This window comes from Malus domestica, chromosome 16 (genome assembly GCF_042453785.1).
Source record: "Malus domestica chromosome 16, GDT2T_hap1".
In the NCBI taxonomy this organism is placed as follows: Eukaryota; Viridiplantae; Streptophyta; class Magnoliopsida; order Rosales; family Rosaceae; genus Malus; species Malus domestica.
The window spans coordinates 13,963,215-13,986,831 of record NC_091676.1 but is presented as its reverse complement, the minus strand read 5'-3'; the positions used below and the strand labels follow the sequence as shown (position 1 = coordinate 13,986,831).

The 23,617-nt window shown below is 42.2% G+C and overlaps 1 protein-coding gene and 1 pseudogene across 4 annotated transcripts in view; one reads left to right on the top strand and one right to left on the bottom strand.

Annotated features, from left to right (window-relative positions):
• The first annotated feature begins 801 nt into the window (after positions 1 to 801).
• On the top strand, positions 802 to 3,788 carry LOC139193006 (probable ADP-ribosylation factor GTPase-activating protein AGD9; annotated as a pseudogene).
• A 2,143-nt stretch (positions 3,789 to 5,931) lies between these two features.
• LOC103431977 (chromatin structure-remodeling complex protein SYD-like) overlaps positions 5,932 to 23,617 on the bottom strand; it is a 37,732-nt gene continuing 20,046 nt past the window's right edge. For 2 of the 4 annotated variants that reach the window (XM_029096169.2, XM_070815493.1), the window contains exons 22-34: positions 22,679 to 22,795; positions 22,521 to 22,601; positions 22,250 to 22,357; positions 21,929 to 22,098; positions 21,221 to 21,299; positions 21,048 to 21,122; positions 20,792 to 20,889; positions 20,605 to 20,712; positions 20,028 to 20,085; positions 19,666 to 19,896; positions 18,338 to 19,553; positions 14,875 to 18,242; positions 5,932 to 6,946 (exon numbers count right to left, since the gene is read on the bottom strand). In XM_029096169.2, coding sequence (XP_028952002.2) covers positions 6,134 to 6,946; positions 14,875 to 18,242; positions 18,338 to 19,553; positions 19,666 to 19,896; positions 20,028 to 20,085; positions 20,605 to 20,712; positions 20,792 to 20,889; positions 21,048 to 21,122; positions 21,221 to 21,299; positions 21,929 to 22,098; positions 22,250 to 22,357; positions 22,521 to 22,601; positions 22,679 to 22,795 — 6,522 coding nt within the window. In that variant the 3' untranslated portion in view covers positions 5,932 to 6,133. The remainder of the gene's footprint in view (positions 6,947 to 14,874; positions 18,243 to 18,337; positions 19,554 to 19,665; positions 19,897 to 20,027; positions 20,086 to 20,604; positions 20,713 to 20,791; positions 20,890 to 21,047; positions 21,123 to 21,220; positions 21,300 to 21,928; positions 22,099 to 22,249; positions 22,358 to 22,520; positions 22,602 to 22,678; positions 22,796 to 23,617) is intronic. The other 2 variants (XM_070815494.1, XM_029096170.2) reach the window with 2 other exon arrangements.

Genomic DNA, 23,617 nt, shown 5'->3' with positions numbered 1-23,617 from the left:
TCAAGCCTTTGTTTAATCAAGATACATGCATGTATTGCAAGTGGATGGGAGAGCTTTCGGATAAGGATAATATGAAAGAAGCCAACTTGCTTCTTTTAATTGTTAGTTTATTACAAGTTGGGGAGACATGTGCTAAAAACATGTGGTGGAGATGTAAGTTTCCCTTTTAAATATTATTTCTACATGCAAGTTGGCAAAAGCAATGCAAGCTGCCCAAGTTTCTTTCGGGCAAGTACAAGGTTTTCAACATGTGGCTCTTTTCAGATCTCTATTTAAAGGGGCAGATGCACAAGAATTATGGACACTCAATCAAACAAACAAATACAAGCATTCATCCTTTTCAGGATCAACCCTCACAAAAGCTATCTTTTGTCTAGTTTATTAGCTCTGCTGCTCACTTGTAGTATCGATCTCCTTTGTAGTTTTCATGTACAACTCATTTTCAGTCATTTAAATTACAACCAATCTGCAATATTAGCCACTTTCCTCAGTCATTTACATTTCCGAGCAACCTTGTCATTTACATATTGTTCTATCTCTTCATATAAGTAAAGTCCTTATTTTTAAGGCAAAGAAAGAACCTTGATTTGAGCAACTCCCACTCAAATGGCACAATCTCTTGATTTGAAGTCAAAAGGCGCAACCTCAATTATTCAAATCCCGTCTACTAGTAGTGGCACGCCCCCACCCACCAATCTTGTATGTGAAGTAAATCCCCAACTTGCCCGCGAGGCCCATGGCGGATTTAGGGAGCAAACATATTTTGGCACGCTTAATGGGACCCTTATATAGAGTTAGATTATGAACAATCCTTATGTTCATGATTTTTCTCAATATGATTTTTCTCAATATGCTTTTCCGGAGAGTATGAACAATCCTTATGTTCTCGGTGGGACCCTTGAAGATTGGCCAACTTATGGCTATGATGAAGGTTATTATTCTTTTGAAGACAATCACATTCATGAATACTATGATAGGCAAACAAATGGCTTTGAGTATCAAAATGCTTCCAATGAGTACATAGAGCCAATATCTGAGATGCCAACTCATGATCATCCGGATGAAAAGTACTACAAAGAGGATGTGGGCACATTAGAGAAGGTGTCCAAACTCCATATGGCAAGCATCGAATATGGTGAAGAGGTGACTAAGTGTTATAAAAAGGTGGAGGAAAGCTATACAACTTTTGGAGAAACTTTGAGAAAGTTGATAGATCAAATGTGTCAAATCCCCTCTACAAAGCACACTCACCCTATTACAACCAAGGAAGAACAAATCATACACGTTGATGAAGGCCACTCAGTGAAAAATCCATGAAAATGGATATGGTTGTAGAAGACCAAGCCGTTGTAGGCCAAACACCAACGCTCGGGGGGCTCGAACTCACACCTCATGTGGAGCCCGAAGAAGAAAATAGCTCCTACACTCCTCCCCGCCAACATAAGCATGTCATCCAAACCGAGATCTCAAGGAGGATGAAGCTTAGGGTCAAACATGAATGGCCACCTCCTATGGTTCCCAAGCTACATGGCATGGCCAATTTAAATGGTGAGTCGGATCTCTCTATACTCAATTTTAAAAAAAGGAAAAGATTTGAGTGTTGAGAGAAGAATAACACTTGAGCAGCCAAGGGGCTTCACCCAATTTGCCCGAATGGCTTTCTCTTATGTTATTCTTTTGTGCATTTTCTCCAGTACCCTTCTCCTCCTTTTCTCTTTCTTTCCTTTTTCTTTCTCCCTGTCTCTTTCTATCTCTTTCTGTCCTGTCCTCTGCTTTGCCCGAAAGGGCTATGTCTATATATATCTACATATTTATTATAATAAAATAAAAAATAAAATAAATCTGGGCAGTTTGCCCGAATAAACTGTGTACCAGTTTGCCCGACTTGGGCTTTCTTTTCCTTTGTTTGAATTGCCCGAAAGGGCTTTGTCCTTTTTCTTGTTTTGGTTCCCTGATAGGTTTTCCCTTTTATTTACGTTTTTCTTTCAGCTTGTCTGACAGGACCTTTAATTTCCTATTTTTGTTTGCCTGAAAGGGCTTTGTTTTCCCTGTGTTTCTTATGTTGTTACAAAGAAGAGAAATTAAAAATTAAAAATTCCAAAAATCAAAAAAATCCTTTCCTTTCTTGCTTTTATTTTTCTTTCTTGCTTTCTTTATTTTTTTTTCTTGTTGGGGGGGCTTTACAGAAAATATAAAAATCTGAGCAATCACCCAAAGGTCTTTTCCCTTTCTTCTATTTTTCTTTTGTTCGAATGGATGTATTTAGCCGAACCCGAAAGCTGAAAAACCATCAACAACAGCAGCAAGATATTCTGATTTTTCTACCATTAGTTGTCAAGGACCTATCAGCCACCAGTTTTAATGGATGAAAAGTAGAAGAATGAAGCCTCGTTTGGGTTTGGGTTCTCAAAACAGATTAAACCATGGAGGTTGGATGGTGGGTGCAGAAAATTGTTTTTGCAGTTTGCCCGAATGCTTGATGAAAGTATGTTGCTATTGCCCGAGGGAGCTACAATCTTGCCCGATGGGCAAGACATCTTTTCTGCTGCAATTTGTTTAGATTAGACATGGGGCCCCATGTTTGATCTGATAAACGTATTTGAAGTGCTCATGCCATAGCTGCGCCTGAAGGAGATGCTGGAAATTGCACCGACTCCTCCAACAACCATGTCAATGGCTTCCTAACCCAAAAATTGCCTAAATGGTGGACAAAACAAGCTACTGTGAGAAACAAGTCAACAAACAACATTATAGCTCACAGCTGCCCGTCGTTACCTTCCAACATACAGCCAGCATAGCAGTTGCAGCTTCAAAGCCAGCCACTACACTTCAGCCTTCATCTTTAAACTCACCACTAGTTGGGGGAAGTGCTCGACAGGACTTTGTTTGCATTTGCCTAATGCTTCTTCCCAATATTACATATCTTCTTGTCGGCGAAGTCTGGGCTCTGAGGCAAGGTCAGAAAACAAGATGTGTTTCGATTATAAATGCAAAGAACCAGACTTGATCAACGGCTACATATGGGATCTTTCTCTGCATCGATTGCTCGGCCGGTCATCGTAGTCTCATCGTTCATATCAGCTTTGTTAGATCTACAAATTTTGACTCGTGAACTCCTAAACAGTTGAGAACAATGAGCTTCAGGAAAACAAACATGCACAAGTTTTCTTTAAACAGCATGGATGAACGGATGGAGGCAAAGTTGAGGCTAAGTGTACATTAAGAGCTGCCGAGTTGTATAGGCAAATACTTTCTAAAAGGGTTGTCAAAAGTATGGCAAAAGTATGGCAAAAGTATGGCAAAAGAGGCAAGTCTTCCACCATCACATGTTGCATCTCAGTCAAGATAAGCATCTAATGGGATTCTTGATGTTAAGACCCAAGAAACTCCAAAAGAGAACTCTATTGGTGCTAAGAAAATTGGGATGGCTGGGGGCTCGGTGCTCACAGGCTTACTACACAGACAAATGAAAGCTTGTACGATCAAAAACTTGAAAATCTAGTCGTCCTAGTACCAGCACCGTCCGCAACTAACAATACTCCAACAGCTTGATCATCTTTTGCATCTTGATTTTTGAATTTTGGGATGGACAATAACTTCCCCAAGAGAACTATTTCAAAATACCTCAGGAGTTCAAAATCAGAATTCTGATGAAGCAAGAAAGAAATTCATAAATGTAGAATCTATCCCTTCCGCACAAATTTCTGGGTGACCAAAGCAAATCTGCTGATGTTGATACTCAAACCTCCTTGCAGAAGTTCTCGAGCCCTGCAGCCATTTCCTTGTAGAAGTTTCTCTCTTCTTTATCTTTTTCTGTGTTTTCTAGTTTGCCCGACTTCGGGCATTTTTCCAGTTTACTATCTCTATAACCAGTGAGGTTGCTCCCATGTTTTTTGGTATCCACAAGAAGGAATACAAGCCAGATAGAAACATTCTTTCCAATGCTAGTTGCACTACCAATTGCCCTGCTCTTCTTGCCAAAGTTTATCAACGACAGAATGACCGAAGAGGTAGACGTGCCTCTTCCTTCGACATCAATCCTGGCAGCATTGGAGTCGTAAATTTCACAAACTTTGCTTAAATTTGTAAAACTTGGGGGGGCTACTATTTGCACCCAAAATGTGCCCATTTTTACTTATTTGGGCCATTGGGGTAAAATATAGTATTTGAATGATTAATATGCAAGAAAGCTAACTTGGAAAGATATTTGGCTGCAAGTGGATGAGTTTGGCACTATAATATTGTTTTTCCCATTTGTTTGGGTGGTGGAGGTTTGTCAAGCCTTTGTTTAATCAAGATACATGCATGTATTGCAAGTGGATGGGAGAGCTTTCGGATAAGGATAATATGAAAGAAGCCAACTTGCTTCTTTTAATTGTTAGTTTATTACAAGTTGGGGAGACATGTGCTAAAAACATGTGGTGGAGATGCAAGTTTCCCTTTTAAATATTATTTCTACGTGCAAGTTGGCAAAAGCAATGCAAGCTACCCAAGTTTCTTTCGGGCAAGTACAAGGTTTTCAGCATGTGGCTCTTTTCAGATCTCTATTTAAAGGGGCAGATGCACAAGGATTATGGACACTCAATCAAACAAACAAATACAAGCATTCATCCTTTTCAGGATTAGCCCTCACAAAAGTCATCTTTTGTCTAGTTTATTAGCTCTGCTGCTCACTTGTAGTATCGATCTCCTTTGTAGTTTTCATGTACAACTCATTTTCAGTCATTTAAATTACAACCAATCTGCAATATTAGTCACTTTCCTCTGTCATTTACATTTCCGAGCAACCTTGTCATTTACATATTGTTCTACCTCTCCATATAAGTAAAGTCCTTATTTTTAAGGCAAAGAAAGAACCTTGATTTGAGCAACTCCCACTCAAATTGCACAATATCTTGATTTGAAGTCAAAAGGCGCAACCTCAGTCATTCAAATCCTGTCTACTAGTAGTGGCACGCCCGCACCCACCAATCTCGTATGTGAAGTAAATCCCCAGCTTGCCCGCGAGGCCTATGGCACATTTAAGGAGCAAACACAAACCACACGAAAAACCCTAGAAAGCTAAGCTTCCTGAAGTTGCAAACGCAGGCACCAGAAAACCACATGACGATCATCTCGATCTAGCTCCCTCCACAAGCAATCAGGATCACGCAAGAAAGAACCCAATAATGGTGAAGAAAGAGGCTGCATCATCCTCCCAAGGACCAACACAAGGATTGTCGCCACGAGACCAAGGAAGCACGCTGGTAGAAAGAACTCACAAGCAACATCGCCAACAAGGGCAAACAACGGGGAGGACTAACAAGGGCCAAAAAGGATGGTGATGCGAACACCCGATCTTTAGCCAAAGCTAGGGCCGGCATCGATGCAAATCGATGAAAATGAAAACCACTCACATGGCGGTGAGAAAGACTCATTGGGGGAGAGAAGGCTCTCACAGGAGGAGAGAATGACCACTCCAAATGCATCATTCACACACGTTTTGCAAAACTAAACTTCTTCTAGTAATCTACTATACCTATTACCTACCATCAACATTTATCATTATCATTCGCACATTTGGTATACCAGGCAGCAATTCATTAACATTCATGATACAAGTTAAAAGTTACAAACTAACGGCATTTTCAATCAAGAAACCCACATTTGCTGCCTTGCAAATTCTACACATGCACATGTGATGGTGGAAGTTGGTTATTTAAATCCCATATTTTTTTTTTCTTAAACAAACGCTATCATCTATACTGAAAGTTGGCTACTTGGCTAGCAAGATCGGAATGCTAAGTGGCCTCAACATTTCTACTAAAGCTCTAAATTTATTGAAGTCCAGTCCAGTCTAATCCAGTCCACCATCTCACTTTTTGTAATAAAATCATTTTGTAAAACGTTACGAAACACTCCTAACGAGCAACACGCGCGTACGAAACCCAATTATAAGGCAGCAAACCTAGAAAGAGGGCTTGACAGATTAAATTAATGGAAGACACTTCCACAAAATACCTTATCTACATACAAAATAGGAACCTGATTCCCCTTTGAAGGGACAAACTATAATTTACTGAATAGTTGGTTTAGGTGTTTTTATGCTCTAAGAAGCTGTACAAAAACTCTCTTGTCAGGCACTTAATTAACTTCAAGGCTGTTCCATTGAGCTACCACCAACAGATCCCTCAGCTGGTAACTCCACCTTTTCTCCCTCCTCCGCCGTTAATGATGGCTGAATATCCATGTCTTCGGATGCATTTTCTGGCATTGTCCCAGAAACCTGACAAGTATCGCCCACTTTAGCTTCAGATTTGGACTCCTCTGGTGTTTCCAAGCTGCCCATAGGCCCTGCCTCCGACAAGCCGTCAATGTTGTCACCCTCCACAGCCATGTTAACCGGAGGCTGATCCACATTTTCAGATGCAACTTCTGGGATTGTCCCGGAAACCTGAGAAGCATCAGCAACTTTAGCTTCGGATTTTGATGACTCTGGTGATTCGGTGCTGCCCACGGGCCTTACCTCAGATAAACCTTCAACACTATCGCCCTGATTGATCAAGATAACCGGAGTTTGATCCATGCTTTCAGACACATTCTCTGGCAATTCCACACAAACGTGAGAAGCATCAAGTATTTTAGCTTCACATTCCAATTCCTCTGGTGATTTGGAGCTGCCTATAGGCACTGCTTCAGACGAGCCCTTGACACCATCATCCACCATGGTCGAGGTAACCAGAGGCATATCCACAGATTCACACACAACTTCTGGCTCCCTCTCACAAGCATCAGGAGCATTCATCTGAGTATCCTTGTCAGCTACAGGTGTTTTTGGACCCTCCGTCACTGAGCTGCCATCTAGAACCTCAGATGGATGATCTATACCTCTTCCTTCTGTCTCTAAGGAGGATGCAGCCAGGTCAATGTCCTCCGCCATTCTATCTTCTAGCGGCACCATGCCAACCTGAGTCGTACACATGATATATACATTACTAATGAAATTAAGAGCAATAAACCAACTTTGTGATTGTCAGTGGACATTTGTATGCATTTGAATTTCAAGTGTAATTGTTATATGCTTTGAGATATTACAGTTTATAATTCTGTTTAGTAGGAAGCTCTGAGATAAGACAGGTTTTGTTTTGCGGGTGTGGTGGTGGCGGTGAGGTTCGCTCTTGTAATTTTGAAACACAAGCCTAGCTTCCAGCATTAAGGTACACACCTATTTATTTGAAAAAATACAACAACAACAACAACAACAACAAAGCCTTTTCCCACTAAGTGGGGTCGGCTATATGAATCCTAGAACGCCATTGCGCTCGGTTTTGTGTCATGTCTTCCGTTCGATCCAAGTACTCTAAGTCTTTTCTTAGAGTCTCTTCCAAAGTTTTCCTAGGTCTTCCTCTACCCCTTCGGCCCTGAACCTCTGTCCCGTAGTCACATCTTCGAACCGGAGCGTCAGTCGGCCTTCTTTGCCCATGTCCAAATCACCGGAACCGATTTTCTCTCATCTTTCCTTCAATTTCGGCTACTCCTACTTTACCTCGGATATCCTCATGCCCAATCTTATCCTTTCTCGTGTGCCCACACATCCCACGAAGCATCCTCATCTCCGCTACACCCATTTTGTGTACGTGTTGATGCTTCACCGTCCAACATTCTGTGCCATACAACATCGTTGGCCTTATTGTCGTCCTATAAAATTTTCCCTTGAGCTTCAGTGACCTACGACGGTCACATAACACGCCGGATGCACTCTTACACTTCATCCATCCAGGTCGTATTCTATGGTTGAGATCTCCATCTAATTCTCCGTTCTCTTGCAAGATAGATCCTAGGCAGCAAAAACGGTCGCTTTTTGTGATCTTCCCTAGATTGCTCCGGTCATTAGTGTGGATAAGTATATAAATGAATAGAGATAGGAAAGCAAACACAAGATGTACGTGGTTCACCCAGATTGGCTACGTCCACGGAATAGAAGAGTTCTCATTAATTGTGAAGGGTTTACACAAGTACATAGGTTCAAGCTCTCCTTTAGTGAGTACAAGTGAATGATTTAGTACAAATGACATTAGGAAATATTGTGAGAGAATGATCTCGTAATCACGAAACTTCTAAGTATCGGAGTGTGGTATCGTCTTGACTTGCCTTATCTGTCTCATAGGTAGATGTGGCATCTTCTCTGGAAGTACTCTTCCTCCATCCAGGGGTGGTATCTTTAACTGGTGGAGATGCACAAGGTAATGTATCAATTTCACTTGAAGCTTACTTGTAGTTTCAGGCTTGGTCAAGCGCGATACAAACCATGTAGTAGGAGTCTCCCAAGTCGCCGAGCTAGGAGATCTGCTGAAAGAGGTGACAGACAAGGTAAGCAATCAGAGCTCCGGCTGATTGTTCACCTTCTCCCTATCTTGCAGCAGCATGAAGGATAAAGAGAAGAAAGATGAGAAGAGATGATATGGGATACTTTTGCTTTTGAAGAAGTAACTTTCCACAGGCTTATTCTTGAACTGAGCTGGAGGGTTTTCTGGTTTCCTCCAGAGCCGACTGAAGAATTTGAGGGTCAAAACAAGTCCATCAAATCTAGAGTACGTTCGACCCTACTGATATGGGATACTTTTGCTTTTGACAGAGTAATGGATGTATCGGCACGTGTGCTGTTACGCTTGTCTCCACATGCTTCCTTGTATCCTTCGCACTTGCCCTATCTGTTCCTCAAGCAGATGCGGTATCTTCCCTGGAAACATAAGATGTTGAAGATGAGTATTCGAGAGCAATGCCAGGTAAGTAATCAGGTAAGGGGTTCCAGGCAGTCAGTTCCTGGCTGGAAGCTTGATTCCAAGTGCTGACTGATTGCTCTCTTTCTCCTTGTCTTGCAGGTAACAACAAGGCCAAAGGAAAAGACAGGGAAAAAGCATGATATGGGATACTCTTGCTTTTAACCCTGATGATATGAGATATTCTTGCTCTAGTATAACTTGTTTGCAAAGGTATTATCGGGGGGAAAGAAAGCTGAATATTTCGAAAGGCTTCGTTGGGAGTGCCCTCTCAGATATGAGGAAGGGTTGAACATTTTTGCAGGTCTGCCTGTCCGTTGGGGATGGAGGTCGACATATATAGGAGTCTCCCTAACAACAAGTAGTAATGCTATTCCTTTACCCTGCTTGGTCATAGCACGGTAGTGGGAGCTGCCAGCTTCACATGTTTTAACTCTGTCAGAGCACTTTGAAAAAGTGGTCTGTCGTATCTGGCTCTCGAGAAGTCTTCGACAGAATGCCCATAATTTCCGCAAAGCTGAGTGTGCGTGTGACAGGTGCTGACAAGGCTAGAAAAGAAGGTGCCTCTTCGATTTCTGAGATCGGCCCTCGTGGTCTCTGAGCAGCCCAGCTTTTGAGAAAGCGAGCGTCTCTTCGATTGATTCGGAGAACGATGCATCTTCGATTTTTAAGAAAGCAATCATGATGGGGGTCTGGCTCTCGAGATTCGGGGAGCAGTGTCACTTCGATTTTTGAGAAAGTAATCATGTTGGGAGTCTGGCTCTCGAGATTCGGAGGGCAGTGCCTCTTCGATTTTGGAGCAAGCAATCTTGTTGGGAGTGTTTTCTCGAATGTGAGTAAAGGTTGGGCATGTTTGCTAGTCTACCTTGCCACGAAGCACAGAGGTTGACACACAGGGATTTTCGAATTATCCAGCAATGGTACTGTTCCTTTACCCTCTCTTCGATTTTTGAGAAAGTAGTCATGTTGGGAGTCTGGCTCTCGAGATTCGGAGGACGGTGCCTCTTCGATTTTGGAGCAAGCAATCTTATTGGTAGTGTTTTCTCGAGTGTGAGTAAAGGTTGGGCATGTTTGCTAGTCTACCTTGCCACGAAGCACAGAGGTTGACACACAGGGACTTTCCAATTATCCAGCAGTGGTACTGTTCCTTTACCCTTGTGGGTAATAATATGGTAGCTAGACCTTCAAAATTTATGGGTCTAAACTTTGTTAGTGCTGTTTCTTTGCTATTCTTTTACCTTTCTTGGTCAGAGCGATGTAGTGGGAGCTGCAAGCTTTACGTGCTCAATTTTGGCAGAGAACTTTGGCAAAGTTATCTGTGGTACCCATGAGCTATTGTTGCGTGTGGGAAGTGGGTGATTCAACAGTAAGATTCATGTGTTTTCTACTTCCTCAGAAGTCTTCGACAGAATGCCCATAATTTCCGCAAAGCTGAGTGTGCGTGTGACAGGTGCTGACAAGGCTGGAAAAGTAGGCGCCTCTTCGATTTCTGAGATCGGCCCTCGTGGTCTCTGAGGAGCCCAGCTTTTGAGAAAGCGAGCGCCTCTTCGATTTCTGAGATCGGCCTTCGTGGTCTTTGAGCAGCCTAACTTTTGAGAAAGCAAACGCCTCTTCGATTTCTGAGATCAACCCTCGTGGTCTCTAAGCAGCCCAGCTTTTGAGAAAGCAAACGCCTCTTCGATTTCTGAGCAGGCGCCTCTTCGATTTCTGAAGATCCGTCGAGTGCAGATTTTTATAGGGGCTGGCATTAAGTTCCAAAGCACACTTGAATCTCCACCAGTAGAAGCTCCATTCTTGCACTTCTAAGATCTTGATTTGTCCAACCTCTTCTCTCTTCAACACCTTTGAAAATGTTTGGCCCCTCCGACCGTCGTTTTGACTTGAACCTTGTTGAAGAGGCAGCCCCGCCTTCTCCAGACAACATATGGCGCCCATCCTTCGTCTCCCCTACTGGTCCTCTTACCGTTGGGGATTCTGTGATGAAGAATGATATGACTGCTGCGGTGGTGGCCAGGAACCTTCTCACTCCCAAAGATAACAGACTACTTTCCAAACGGTCTGATGAGTTAGCTGTTAAGGATTCGCTGGCTCTCAGTGTTCAGTGTGCAGGTTCTGTGTCTAATATGGCCCAACGCCTATTTGCTCGAACCCGCCAAGTTGAATCATTGGCGGCTGAGGTGATGAGTCTCAAACAGGAGATTAGAGGGCTCAAGCATGAGAATAAACAGTTGCACCGGCTCGCACATGACTATGCTACAAACATGAAGAGGAAGCTTGACCAGATGAAGGAAACTGATGGTCAGGTTTTACTTGATCATCAGAGATTTGTGGGTTTGTTCCAAAGGCATTTATTGCCTTCGTCTTCTGGGGCTGTACCGCGTAATGAAGCTCCAAATAATCAACCTCTGATGCCTCTTCCTTCTAGGGTTCTGTCCAGTACTGAGGTTCCGAATGATCCCCCTCCGGTGCCTTCTCTTTCTGGGGCTCTACCGACTGCTGAGACTTCTCCTAAGCAACCCTTGTGAAGGCTCCCTCTTGTTTGTTTATTTTGACTCATGTATATGTACACATTTGTAGCTTATCGGGGATATCAATAAATAAGTTTTCCTTCATTTCAACGTATTGTGTTAAATACACCAAAACCTTCTTCGCTAAGTTCTTTGAATTTTCTTTTGTTGAAGCTTGTATGTTGAAGCTTTCTGAGTGGAGCATGTAGGTTGGGGTAGTGTTCCCTTAATTTCCCGAGTGAGGAAAACTTCTCGATTGGAGACTTGGAAAATCCAAGTCACTGAGTGGGATCGGCTATATGAATCTTAGAACGCCATTGTGCTCGGTCCTGTGTCATGTCCTTCGTTAGATCCAAGTACTCTAAGTCTTTTCTTAGAGTCTCTTCCAAAGTTTTCCTAGGTCTTCCTCTACCCCTTCGGCCCTGAACCTCTGTCCCATAGTCGCATCTTCTAATCGGAGCGTCAGTAGGCCTTCGTTGCACATGTCCAAACCACCGTAACCGATTTTCTCTCATCTTGCCTTCAATTTCGGCTACTCCTACTTTACCCCGGATATCCTCATTCTTAATCTTATCCTTTCTCGTGTGCCCACACATCCAACGAAGCATCCTCATCTCCGCTACACCCATTTTGTGTATGTGTTGATGCTTCACCGCCCAACATTCTATGCCATACAGCATCGCTGGCCTTATTGCCGTCCTATAAAATTTTCCCTTGAGCTTCAGTGGCATACGGCGGTCACACAACACGCCGGATGCACTCTTCCACTTCATCCATCCAGCTTGTATTCTATGGTTGAGATCTCCATCTAATTCTCCGTTCTTTTGCAAGATAGATCCTAGGTAACGAAAACGGTCGCTCTTTGGTATTTCTTGATCTCCGATCCTCACCCCTAACTCGTTTTGGCCTCCATTTGCACTGAACTTGCACTCCATATATTCTGTCTTTGATCGGCTTAGGCGAAGACCTTTAGATTCCAACACTTCTCTCCAAAGGTTAAGCTTTGCATTTACCCCTTCCTGAGTTTCATCTATCAACACTATATCGTCTGCGAAAAGCATACACCAAGGAATATCATCTTGAATATGTCCTGTTAACTCATCCATTACCAACGCAAAAAGGTAAGGACTTAAGGATGAGCCTTGATGTAATCCTACAGTTATGGGAAAGCTTTCGGTTTGTCCTTCATGAGTTCTTACGGCAGTCTTTGCTCCTTCATACATATCCTTTATAGCTTGGATATATGCTACTCGTACTCCTTTCTTCTCTAAAATCCTCCAAAGAATGTCTCTTGGGACCCTATCATACGCTTTTTCTAAATCTATAAAGACCATGTGTAAATCCTTTTTCCCATCTCTATATCTTTCCATCAATCTTCGTAAGAGATAGATTGCCTCCATGGTTGAGCGCCCTGGCATGAACCCGAATTGGTTGTCCGAAACCCGTGTCTCTTGCCTCAATCTATGCTCAATGACTCTCTCCCAGAGCTTCATTGTATGACTCATTAGCTTAATACCCCTATAGTTCATGCAATTTTGTACGTCACCCTTATTCTTGTAGATAGGCACCAAAGTGCTCGTTCGCCACTCATTTGGCATCTTCTTCGTTTTCAAAATCCTATTGAAAAGGTCAGTGAGCCATGTTATACCTGTCTCTCCCAAAACTTTCCACACTTCGATTGGTATATCGTCTGGGCCTACTGCTTTTCTATGCTTCATCTTCTTCAAAGCTACAACAACTTCTTCCTTCCGGATTCTACGATAAAAAGAGTAGTTTCTACACTCTTCTGAGTTACTCAACTCCCCTAAAGAAGCACTCCTTTCATGTCCTTCATTGAAAAGATTATGAAAATAACCTTTCCATCTGTCTTTAACCGCGTTCTCTGTAGCAAGAACCTTTCCATCCTCATCCTTGATGCACCTCACTTGGTTTAGGTCCTTTGTCTTCTTTTCCCTTGCTCTAGCTAATTTATAGATATCCAACTCTCCTTCTTTGGTATCTAGTCGCTTATACATATCGTCATAAGCCGCTAACTTAGCTTCTCTCACAGCTTTCTTCGCTTCTTGCTTCGCTTTTCTATACCTTTCACCATTTTCATCGGTCCTATCCTTGTATAAGGCTTTACAACATTCCTTCTTAGCCTTCACCTTTGTTTGTACCTCCTCATTCCACCACCAAGATTCCTTTTGGTGTGGGGCAAAACCTTTGGACTCTCCTAATACCTCTTTTGCTACTTTTCGAATACAACTAGCCATGGAATCCCACATTTGGCTAGCTTCCCTCTCTCTATCCCACGCACACTGGGTGATTACTTTCTCTTTGAAAATGACTTGTTTTTCTTCTTTTAGATTCCACCATCTAGTCCTTGGGCACTTCCAAGTCTTGTTCTTTTGTCTCACTCTTTTGATATGTACATCCATCACCAACAAGCGATGTTGATTAGCCACGCTCTCTCCTGGTATAACTTTGCAATCCTTACAAGTTATACGATCTCCTTTCCTCATTAGGAGAAAATCTATTTGTGTTTTTGACGACCCACTCTTGTAGGTGATCACATGTTCTTCTCTCTTCTTAAAGAAGGTGTTGGCTAAGAAGAGATCATATGCCATTGCAAAATCCAAGATAGCTTCCCCATCCTCGTTTCTCTCCCCAAAACCATGGCCACCATGGAAACCTCCATAGTTGCCTGTCTCCCTGCCCACGTGTCCATTTAAATCTCCTCCTATAAATAACTTCTCCGTCTGAGCAATTCCTTGCACCAAGTCTCCAAGGTCTTCCCAAAATTTCTCCTTCGAACTCTTATCCAACCCTACTTGAGGTGCGTACGCACTAATCACATTGATAAGTTCTTGTCCTATTACAATCTTGATTGCTATGATTCTATCTCCTACCCTCTTGACATCTACAACATCTTGTGTCAAGGTCTTGTCCATGATGATGCCAACACCGTTTCTCGTTCTATTTGTGCCCGAATACCAAAGTTTAAACCCTGAGTTTTCTAGATCCTTTGCCTTACTACCAACCCACTTAGTTTCTTGTAGGCACATAATATTTATCCTTCTCCTCACCATAACTTCCACTACTTCCATAGATTTTCCCATTAAGGTTCCTATATTCCACGTTCCTAAACGCATTTTGCTCTCTTGAACTCTACCCTTCTGTCCTAGCTTCTTCACCCTCCCCCGTCTAATAGGATCAAAGTACTTCTTTTGTGTGTCCCGTGTAAAGTTGATAGGAGCATATGCTCCCAAACAACTTTGAGTGGAGTCGTTCGAAAAGAAGTTTCTATGGCCCCCTTGCTCATTTAACACTGCATCCGGGTGCCGATGGAGATACAGCGACCCTTGCTCATTTATCACTGTGCTCGGGCCACACAGCGCGCCACTTACGGGTGACGCCCTAGCTTTAGCGCGATTTTGTTCTGGATTCATTTTCATAAGGATTCGACGTGATCATGGAGTGCCGGCTGTCGACTACCTGACGCCCTCCCCCTCCTCCTTTATCCGGGCTTGGGACCGGCAATGTAAGATACATAGGCGGAGTTTTATTTGAAAAAATACAATTGATAAAAAAAATGTTTATCTTAGTTCCCAATGAGTGCAACGAACCTTGGATGCATCGGAACGATCACTTGTCTCAGGTTCAGAAATCAATGATTCTAACAGCGGCGCTGAGCTGCTTATAGGATCCTTCTTGGATAACCGCTGAACCTCCTCTTCTGAATCAACACTTTCTCTTACAAGCAAATCCCCAGAAGATCTGGGTGTTTCCATTAGATGACCCATCTCGTCTTCCTTTCCAGTTGATTCCTCAAGTTGTACTGAGCTGCCATCTTGACCCTTCTCAGAAGAGCCCTTAGTATTTTCCTGCTCTTTTGTCAAGGAAGATGAAGGCAGATTTTCTAACATCCTTTCGGGCACAAATGTGTCAACCTCAGAGACAACCATTTTATCAGAAACTAAAGCTTCAGATGCGTCCCCCAACATTATTGATCTGGCTGGACCGCTCTCAGATAAGCATTCAATCTTTCCTTCCTTAACTGCAACAGTAGATGATGGCACAATAACACTTTCTGATATATTTTCGGGTTGGAGCTCACTAACCTGAGAAACATCCATTTCAGTATCAGATCCTTTCGATTCTCCCAGTAAGTCTGAACTCCCACATAAATGTTCCATAGATGTTCCATCAATCTTGTCTTCTTCCACTGGTACTGGACTGCCGAGTAGACGCTTTCCAGATATGTCAGTATCTCCTTCTGGTAGATTCTCATCAATCTGAGATGAATTAATTAGAGCATCTCTTTCGGCTCTAGAAACTTCTGGTTCCTCCACAGGTAATGAGCTACAAACTTGAAAAGTCTTAGATATATCCTTAGTCATCCCCTCCTCAGTCATTCCTTCTGATAAAATATTTTCTTGCACAGTTCCATGAACCTGAGATAAATCCATTTTAACTGTTAAAGCTCCAGAACCTTTGACGTCTTCCAGTAGTACTGAGCTGCAACTTGGCCTCTTCTCAGATGAACCCTTAATCTTTTCTTCCTGCATATTTAAAGATGAAGGAAGATCAATTTTTTCAGAGATATGTTGTGGCGATTTAACATTCATTTCAGTGACATGGTGATCCTGATCAACTGGAGATTGTGAGCTGCTACTCTGGCATTTCACGGATGAGCCCTCCACTGTTTCCGCTCCCCCTACAGAAGATGACAGCAAGACTTCTGATTTATCTTCTGATACAAATTTACCATCCTGAGAAACAACCAAGGCAGGATGAGAACGTTTTTGGTTCTCCTGTGCCCTATAGCTGCCAACTTGAGCTCTATCAGATGAGTCATGAATTTCTCCCGCCACTATTAAAGAAGATGAGGGTAAAACCGTTTCCAATACTTCTTCATGTGGACAACTAACAGCATGAGAAATATCCATTTGATCACCCTCAGCAGGGACCACTTCCTTATTGCAAGCATCAATACTACCATCCCCAATCATTTCAGTTCCAAGTTCCAAGATGCCCTTTTCAGAAGGAATAACATGCATAGTGGTATTACGCCCTGAAGCACCACCAACTAATTCATGAGAAGCTTCAGAATCATCAATCTTGGATGAAAGTTCTGAATTTAAACAAATACCTTCATTATTAACAACTTCAGATTCTGTAAAAGGCATGTCAACTTTGTCAAGAGAACCCCGCCCAGAATCAATATATAGCATTGAGGGAATAATTGTGGAATTATCATGGCTCTGAGGAGAATATTGTGTACAACCTTCTGAAGCAGGCTCATTCTTTCTTCCAGGGTTATTCTCAGCCATAACAGGAGGCACTACATCCCCTAAACCCAGAGACGATGGTGCACTTTCTCGAGGACAAACATTTTCAGATGACGTGAGCACAATGGTTTTTCTATCATGAGGGGAAGATTCTTGGGACTCTTTTGAAGAATGCTCTGATTTGTCTGCTGAATTTATTTTGGTCATTTCAGTAACACCAGGGGCAGCAACTGAATGATCTGGACTTGAAGTAATAGGTGAAGGGTCTTCAGAATGATAGCCGGCATCCTCAGTAATACAAGGAGATGTTGGATTCTCTTTAGCAAAACTCCCTTTTTTGTTTTCAGAATCTACCATGGCAGGAAGGCCCACCTCGCTTGACTCGATTGGGACCCTAGGAACAGGAGGTGTAACACCAAGATGAAGACTGGCATTATCAGTATCCTTGGACATTAAAGGGTGCTCAACAGAAGAGGATTTATGAGACTCTACTGAAAAAGATTCAGTTTTCTGTCCAGAATCTCTCCCAATCACCTCAGGATGCTCAATGTTACTTTCCAATATTAACGATGAATTCAACACACCACCAGAAGACCCTACACTAGTAGGCACATCAGCATCTCGAGCCAATGTCTGAACAACAGTATCTGTTTTACTCACCATAGTCGAACCATCAACACAGAGTTGTTTTGAGTCTTCCAATTCTTTAGTGGAGCCTAGAGCTGCCTTGCCCTCGTGTTGGTCCATATTTGTGATGGGAACATGGGTTTCATTCAAAGCAGGTGGCTTGTCCCTCTCCCCTTCTGCACTAACACCAGTCCCAGATTGCTTCTTGTAATTTGCTGGAAGGTCAAGTACACGGGCTGCTGCTTCCAAAGTTGACACAATTGGAGCTGCTTTATCCTCCAAACATTGGTTTTTGGCTAATTCCACAGAAGCCTTACTTGATACAGGTACACAAGGGACAACCCTACCTTCTCTCCCAGATGACTCAGGAATTTTAGCTTTTGACAAACGTGTTCCGGAAAAGACCTCCTTCATCACACGAGCAACATCACTTACATCAGCAGTCTGGATACGGCCCAAAGCAGAACTCTTATCAGAGAATCCTAGAGGAATGTCAAGTGTTGACGAAGAATTTGAAGGCTGCTTACCGTGGGTTGAAAAGACTGGCTCCTCTTTTCTCTTTGAATCATGACCCACTAAACTGCTAGCCAAATGTGCTTGACTTGCTTGGGCCTGAGTACCATTTGTCAACTCCTGTCCATCAGTACCCTGCTTACTTCTCAGTGCAGCAGACTTACTCCCGAATGAATCAACAGATGCATTCTGTGATTCAAACCTTAAGTTTGGATCCTGACCTGCTGGACCATCAGAAACAGAAGGTAACACCGGAGCCTGCTTCCTTCCCCTACGACGGGGTGCTTCGGCTCTGTTTGAAGTCTTTCGACCTTGTCTTTTGACTTGTACTGTTTCAGAAGGGCAAGGAGTGAGAGATTGAGAAGCTAGAGGAGCAGAAGGGTTGGAAGGCATTGACTGCGAGCTAGGAGCAGTCTTAGCAACATCATAGTTTGCCTCACTGGTGTTTTCCACTGCTGGAGGTGCAGTTATGGGAATTGGAATAGCAGGAGCTGCAGCACCTTCATTCATTTTAACAGTAGATTTGCATGCAACAACATTTTGACTTTCTCCCAATGCAGGACCTGTCAAATGTTAAATTAATTCATGTGAGGAAAATATAATCATGAATTCTGTTGTAAAAAAAAATTTCAGGCATGCATAAATGCACAGTGTTTACCAAGGGATCTGACGGATGTATCATGCATCATTGTTGAGCTTGTTATTTGCTTGGCTCGGGCAAAATTTACTGACTCTTCGGTTAAGTTCAGATCCTGACCAGCTAAATCCTCAGCCTCTTGCTTACTTTGCATGGCAATGTCTTTCCTTCCAGATGAATCCCCAGGTTTATCCTGTGGTTGCAGATTGGGTTTCAAATCTTGACCAACTAACACATCACTAACAGCAGGTGATATTGGTGCCTGTTTCCTTCCCCTACGCCGCGGTACTCCTACGTCACCTTGCGCCTTCCGGTTTTGCCCTTTTGTTTGCATGGGTACAGAAGGGGAAGGAGAAGATTGAGACAAAGGAGCAATAGATGGAGAAGAAAGGGCTGGCTGCGAACTCAAAGCTACAGCATCACCAACTTGGTGATCAGCCCCACTCACAACTTGTAAGGGAGCAGAACCAGAAAAAGAATCAGGGTGTTGGACAGCGGAAGTACTAGAAACAGTTCCACTCATGCCAATGGCTTGATTTTCTAGTGGATTCACAGATGTGTTCTGTGATGCTTCATTTTGTTTTGGATCAGGACCAGATACTCCACCAACACCAGGTGATATTGGAGCCTGTTTCCTTCCCCTACGCCTGGGTGCTTCTGGTCCACTTTGAGTCTTCCGACCTCTTCCTCTTGATTGTGCTGATGGAAAAGGGCCAACAGTGGTCGTCTGAGAATCAGGAGTTACAGAAGGTTTAGGAGCAATTGGCTGAGAACTAGGTGAGGCCACAATACTAGTATGTTGTACAATTCCTCCAATACTCTGTGCGTTAGCAGAACTAGTTGATGAATCAGGGACCAAGTTTGTGGCAGGGCTAGATGCCATCCCTCTTTGCAACCCAGTATCCACTTTAAAAGTTCCAGAAGGTGCTGTAATAGCCATCGCATTTGGTGATTGAACTAATGTTGCTCTTTTTGGCCTTCCACGGCCTCGCTTAGCTGGTGGGGTAACCTCTTTACTTTGTTGCATCTGGGAAAGGTCCACAGAGGGTGACGATATGTGTTGTGGAAGTGGAGCAGGAAGTTCTGTTTCACAAACAGCAACCACAGACCCATTGTCACCTTTTGGCATGTTTGACTCTCTAACTTCTTCTTTTGTTTTTGTGGGGGAATCCGGAGATTCGGCCTGACATAACTTTTCAAATTCCTCTTCTGTCCATTGCTCTTCATATGAACGCACCTAAAAAGCATTAAGAAAAGGGTTCATAATCAATTAGCAGGTTTGTGGTATAAGAAACACAAGGATAGAGAGGAAACATTTATTCTACTAGAATCCAATATGACAAACAAACCTCTCTTGCCCGTTTTCCCCGGCCATAACGTTGAGTATCAAGGCCCCCGAGAGACCCACCCTTCCGCTTCACCCCATCATTAGACATTTCACCAGTTTTTGGAACCTCATATATCTTCATTGCTTCACAGAACTCCTTCAAGTCATCATCTGTAACAAGGCGAGAAGGCAAGGGAGGCAGAGTCTCAGAACCATCCATGCCTTGTACACATACTAACTTTCTCCATGTTTCCTGCAAAATTAATTTTTTTAAAAAGCTGCCACTTAAGAGAAGCAGATAGCTTTCGATAATATACAAGGATACTTGTACAATGTAAAACCAAAGATACAGACAGCATTGACTGCAAATGATTAAGTAGATACCATCTCTTCTTCTTGCCTTCTTCTGTCAACTGATTCAAAGACATCAATTTCTGGCTCACTGCAAGAAAAGAGGCAACCATTGATACTCTACTCCAAATAAAAAATTGAGCAAAAAAACAAACAGATAAATAAGTAAATAAATTTTGCTTCATTTGAAAGGGGGGTAGCTTTTCAAACAAATGAAAGTAATAATGACATTTAAACCAGTGACAAACAAAATCAGGCAAGAGAACAATGGGTTTGCAATTTAATCAGCAACAAATTCCAACACGCTAATGACTTTTGATTGTGAAATTTCCAGCCCTTCTCATTTTGTAGATAATTCTACTCGGAGGAAAAATAAATAAAAAAATAGGGCAGTAAACTCATCATTGCTTATGAAAAACATTAAATATCAACAAAATCAAAGAAAACAATTAGGTACCATGGTTTACAGTGGCTCCATCTTTTCAAGAAACCCATGCATGGATTTTTTTTTCTTTTTCTTTATTATAATGGACATGCTTAAGCTGGAACAGGAACGATGCATCTAACTAGTCCACCTTATTTAGATGAACAGTAGCATAAAACTATCTACCTGCGAGCTAAAAGATCATTTAAGGCATCATCATCCAATACAGGTGCAGCTTCCTCTTTCTTACACTCACGCAAAAGGGTCTCCAAATATTCTCTTCGATCTTCAGCACTGTGGTAAAAAAGAATTTCAAGAAAACTTAGAAACAGCTTTAGAAGTATGCAACAGAGCAAGTATATAGGCAACTAACCTTGTATTGTTGTCAAAGAAACCAGCAGTAATGCTCTGATTCGCAACTCCCAGCTTGTGCTCAGCTGCAGCTCTGACTTGTTCCTCAACAGTTTGAACCTTGTGCAAAAGAAAAAACCTCAAGCAGTTAGATATAAGACTCTAAATTAGGGACAATTTAATTTCAAGACGTAAATAGAAGAGAAGGAGTGGTTATAGCTTATAGATGTACTTTTGTCTTATAAACAAAGGGGAAGTAACAAGGGGGAAGTGCCTACAGTTTCAAATCGAAGCACAAGTACATCCTTCTTCTGGCCAATTCTGTGAGCCCTTGCCTGTGCTTGCAAATCAACCTGAAGATTTACCAACCAAAAAACTAAAAACTTTAGACTTGGAATTGTATGTTATAAACTCAAAATTTAAGTTAATGAACAGTAATTTTGTAAATTGCCTGTGGATTCCAATCAGTGTCGAATATTATTACTGTATCTGCAGCTTGAAGATTTACTCCTACACCACCAGCCCGAATACTATCAAAATCATACAAATGTCAGTACCATTAACAGGCAAGAGCACATGCAGACACACATCAAGACATATGAACAGCACATCAAAGCTTTTATAGTTTCCATTTTCTACTTTCTAGCAAACCCCTAAAAGTGGAATCAAGCACATAGCAACCTAACTTTAAGGCCAAGAACGTGACAGTAGCGTAACTCAGTGACATTAAAAAAATAATGCTGGATTTTTAGACCCTATATGGGAGTGTTTCTGTATAAGGTGCATCTGTTAGAGGCACATAAGAACTTTCATAAAAAATGAAATGCATCCTCCATCTAAACCTAGCTGTGCTTCCTAAGAAAGTAATAAAGTGCTCCTCTCAACCCCAAAAACCTATGTCTATTTCAGACAAACGAAATAAAAGGCACCCTTATCTGAAAGTCGTTTTGACACCACCAAACACGCCCTTTTTTGCTTCCACTTCATATGTAAATCTAAATCTCTCCCTTTATTGACTTCTCAGGTAAAAATATAAAAGTGGAAAAAAGGGGGAGGGGGGATAGTTATCTTAAAACCTCCAAGAACCTGAGGTTCCAGTAACCATTGAACCACCTAGTCAAAGCATACAAAAATATTTACACAATACATGAAGAATCACCTGAGAAGAAATATAAAAAAGGGAGAATCCGGGTTGTTGAACATATCAATGAGGGCACCGCGATCACCCCCAGATGTATGTCCATCCAGCCTAAGGTACCGATATTGTTTATAGTTAAGATATTCCTCCATAACATCAAGTAGCCTAGTCATTGTGGAAAAGAAAAGAACCTACACAGTAACAAGTTTCATTAAGTTGTAGTCCAATGTCAAACCAAAAAACTAGAATATTCGAAAGAGACATGAATACATATTAAAGAATGAGAGGATAAGTAAACAAAATATTCATGTGGCTAGAAACAGGAAAAAAAGCCTTCCATACCCTATGATCTGTCTCTTTTAGCTTGGGAAGCAATCGATCTAGCATCTCAAGCTTCCCACAAAGCCTTATAACTGGGGGTAGATAATGATTTGGTATCAAGTTATCAACCTACAAGAAGCAATAAGATAAAAAAGTTTATCTTAATTGGGAACTCAGGGAAAACAACAGAAAGCCTTGAGAGCACAAGATAACAATGACAACTGCTTCTCCTCCCTTTCAGTATCTTTAGGAGAGCAAATAGGAACTTAAAATGAACAGGTAAAGAACATACCTCCTCTGCATGAAGCTGGCTGAGATATGGATGATTACATATATTTCGAAGCTCCATAACAGAGTTGTGCACTGACCGCGCCTGCAACCAATATGCAGATATTATAATAACAGATGCATTGTAATTCACCTGTCTTAATGAAAGTGGAATTAAAATACCTTGGAATTTCCAATTGTACCCAAATTGTCTTCTACCCTCTTCATTAGAAGCTTCTGATAAGCAGAAGCCTCACATCTTACAAGTCTCTCAATCTTTTCAGGTAGTTGATTCTCAACCTGCCACAAAGAATATAAAATTCCGCAACATTAAACATAGTGACTTGCCATACTCGAGTTTAAGAAAATAAATGGTTTGTTAATGACAAAACAGAAACTTCGATAAAACATCAGCAAGGCCCCAGAAGCAATATATTTTATACCAAAATTTCTCGATGTAAAAAACACCATAACAAATCAAATACAACCAGTAAAGGCACTAAGAACCCAAATAAAATATTCAGGAGTCAAGTCATATTGGGCCTCATCAATCATATGATCGACTTAAATTTGCATATCCTAATTAAGCGGCCAAGTCTACACGTGCCTTCTACACAACAACAACAACAACAACAACAAAGCCTTTTCCCACTAAGTGGGGTCGGCTATATGAATCCTAGAACGCCATTGCGCTCGGTTTTGTGTCATGTCCTCCGTTAGATCCAAGTACTCTAAGTCTTTTCTTAGAGTCTCTTCCAAAGTTTTCCTAGGTCTTCCTCTACCCCTTCGGCCCTGAACCTCTGTCCCGTAGTCACATCTTCGAACCGGAGCGTCAGTCGGATTTCTTTGCACATGTCCAAATCACCGGAGCCGATTTTCTCTCATCTTTCCTACAATTTCGGCTACTCCTACTTTACCTCGGATATCTTCATTCCCAATCTTATCCTTTCTCGTGTGCCCACACATCCCACAAAGCATCCTCATCTCCGCTACACCCATTTTGTGTACGTGTTGATGCTTCACCGCCCAACATTCTGTGCCATACAACATCGCTGGCCTTATTGCCGTCCTATAAAATTTTCCCTTGAGCTTCAGTGGCCTACGACGGTCACACAACACGCC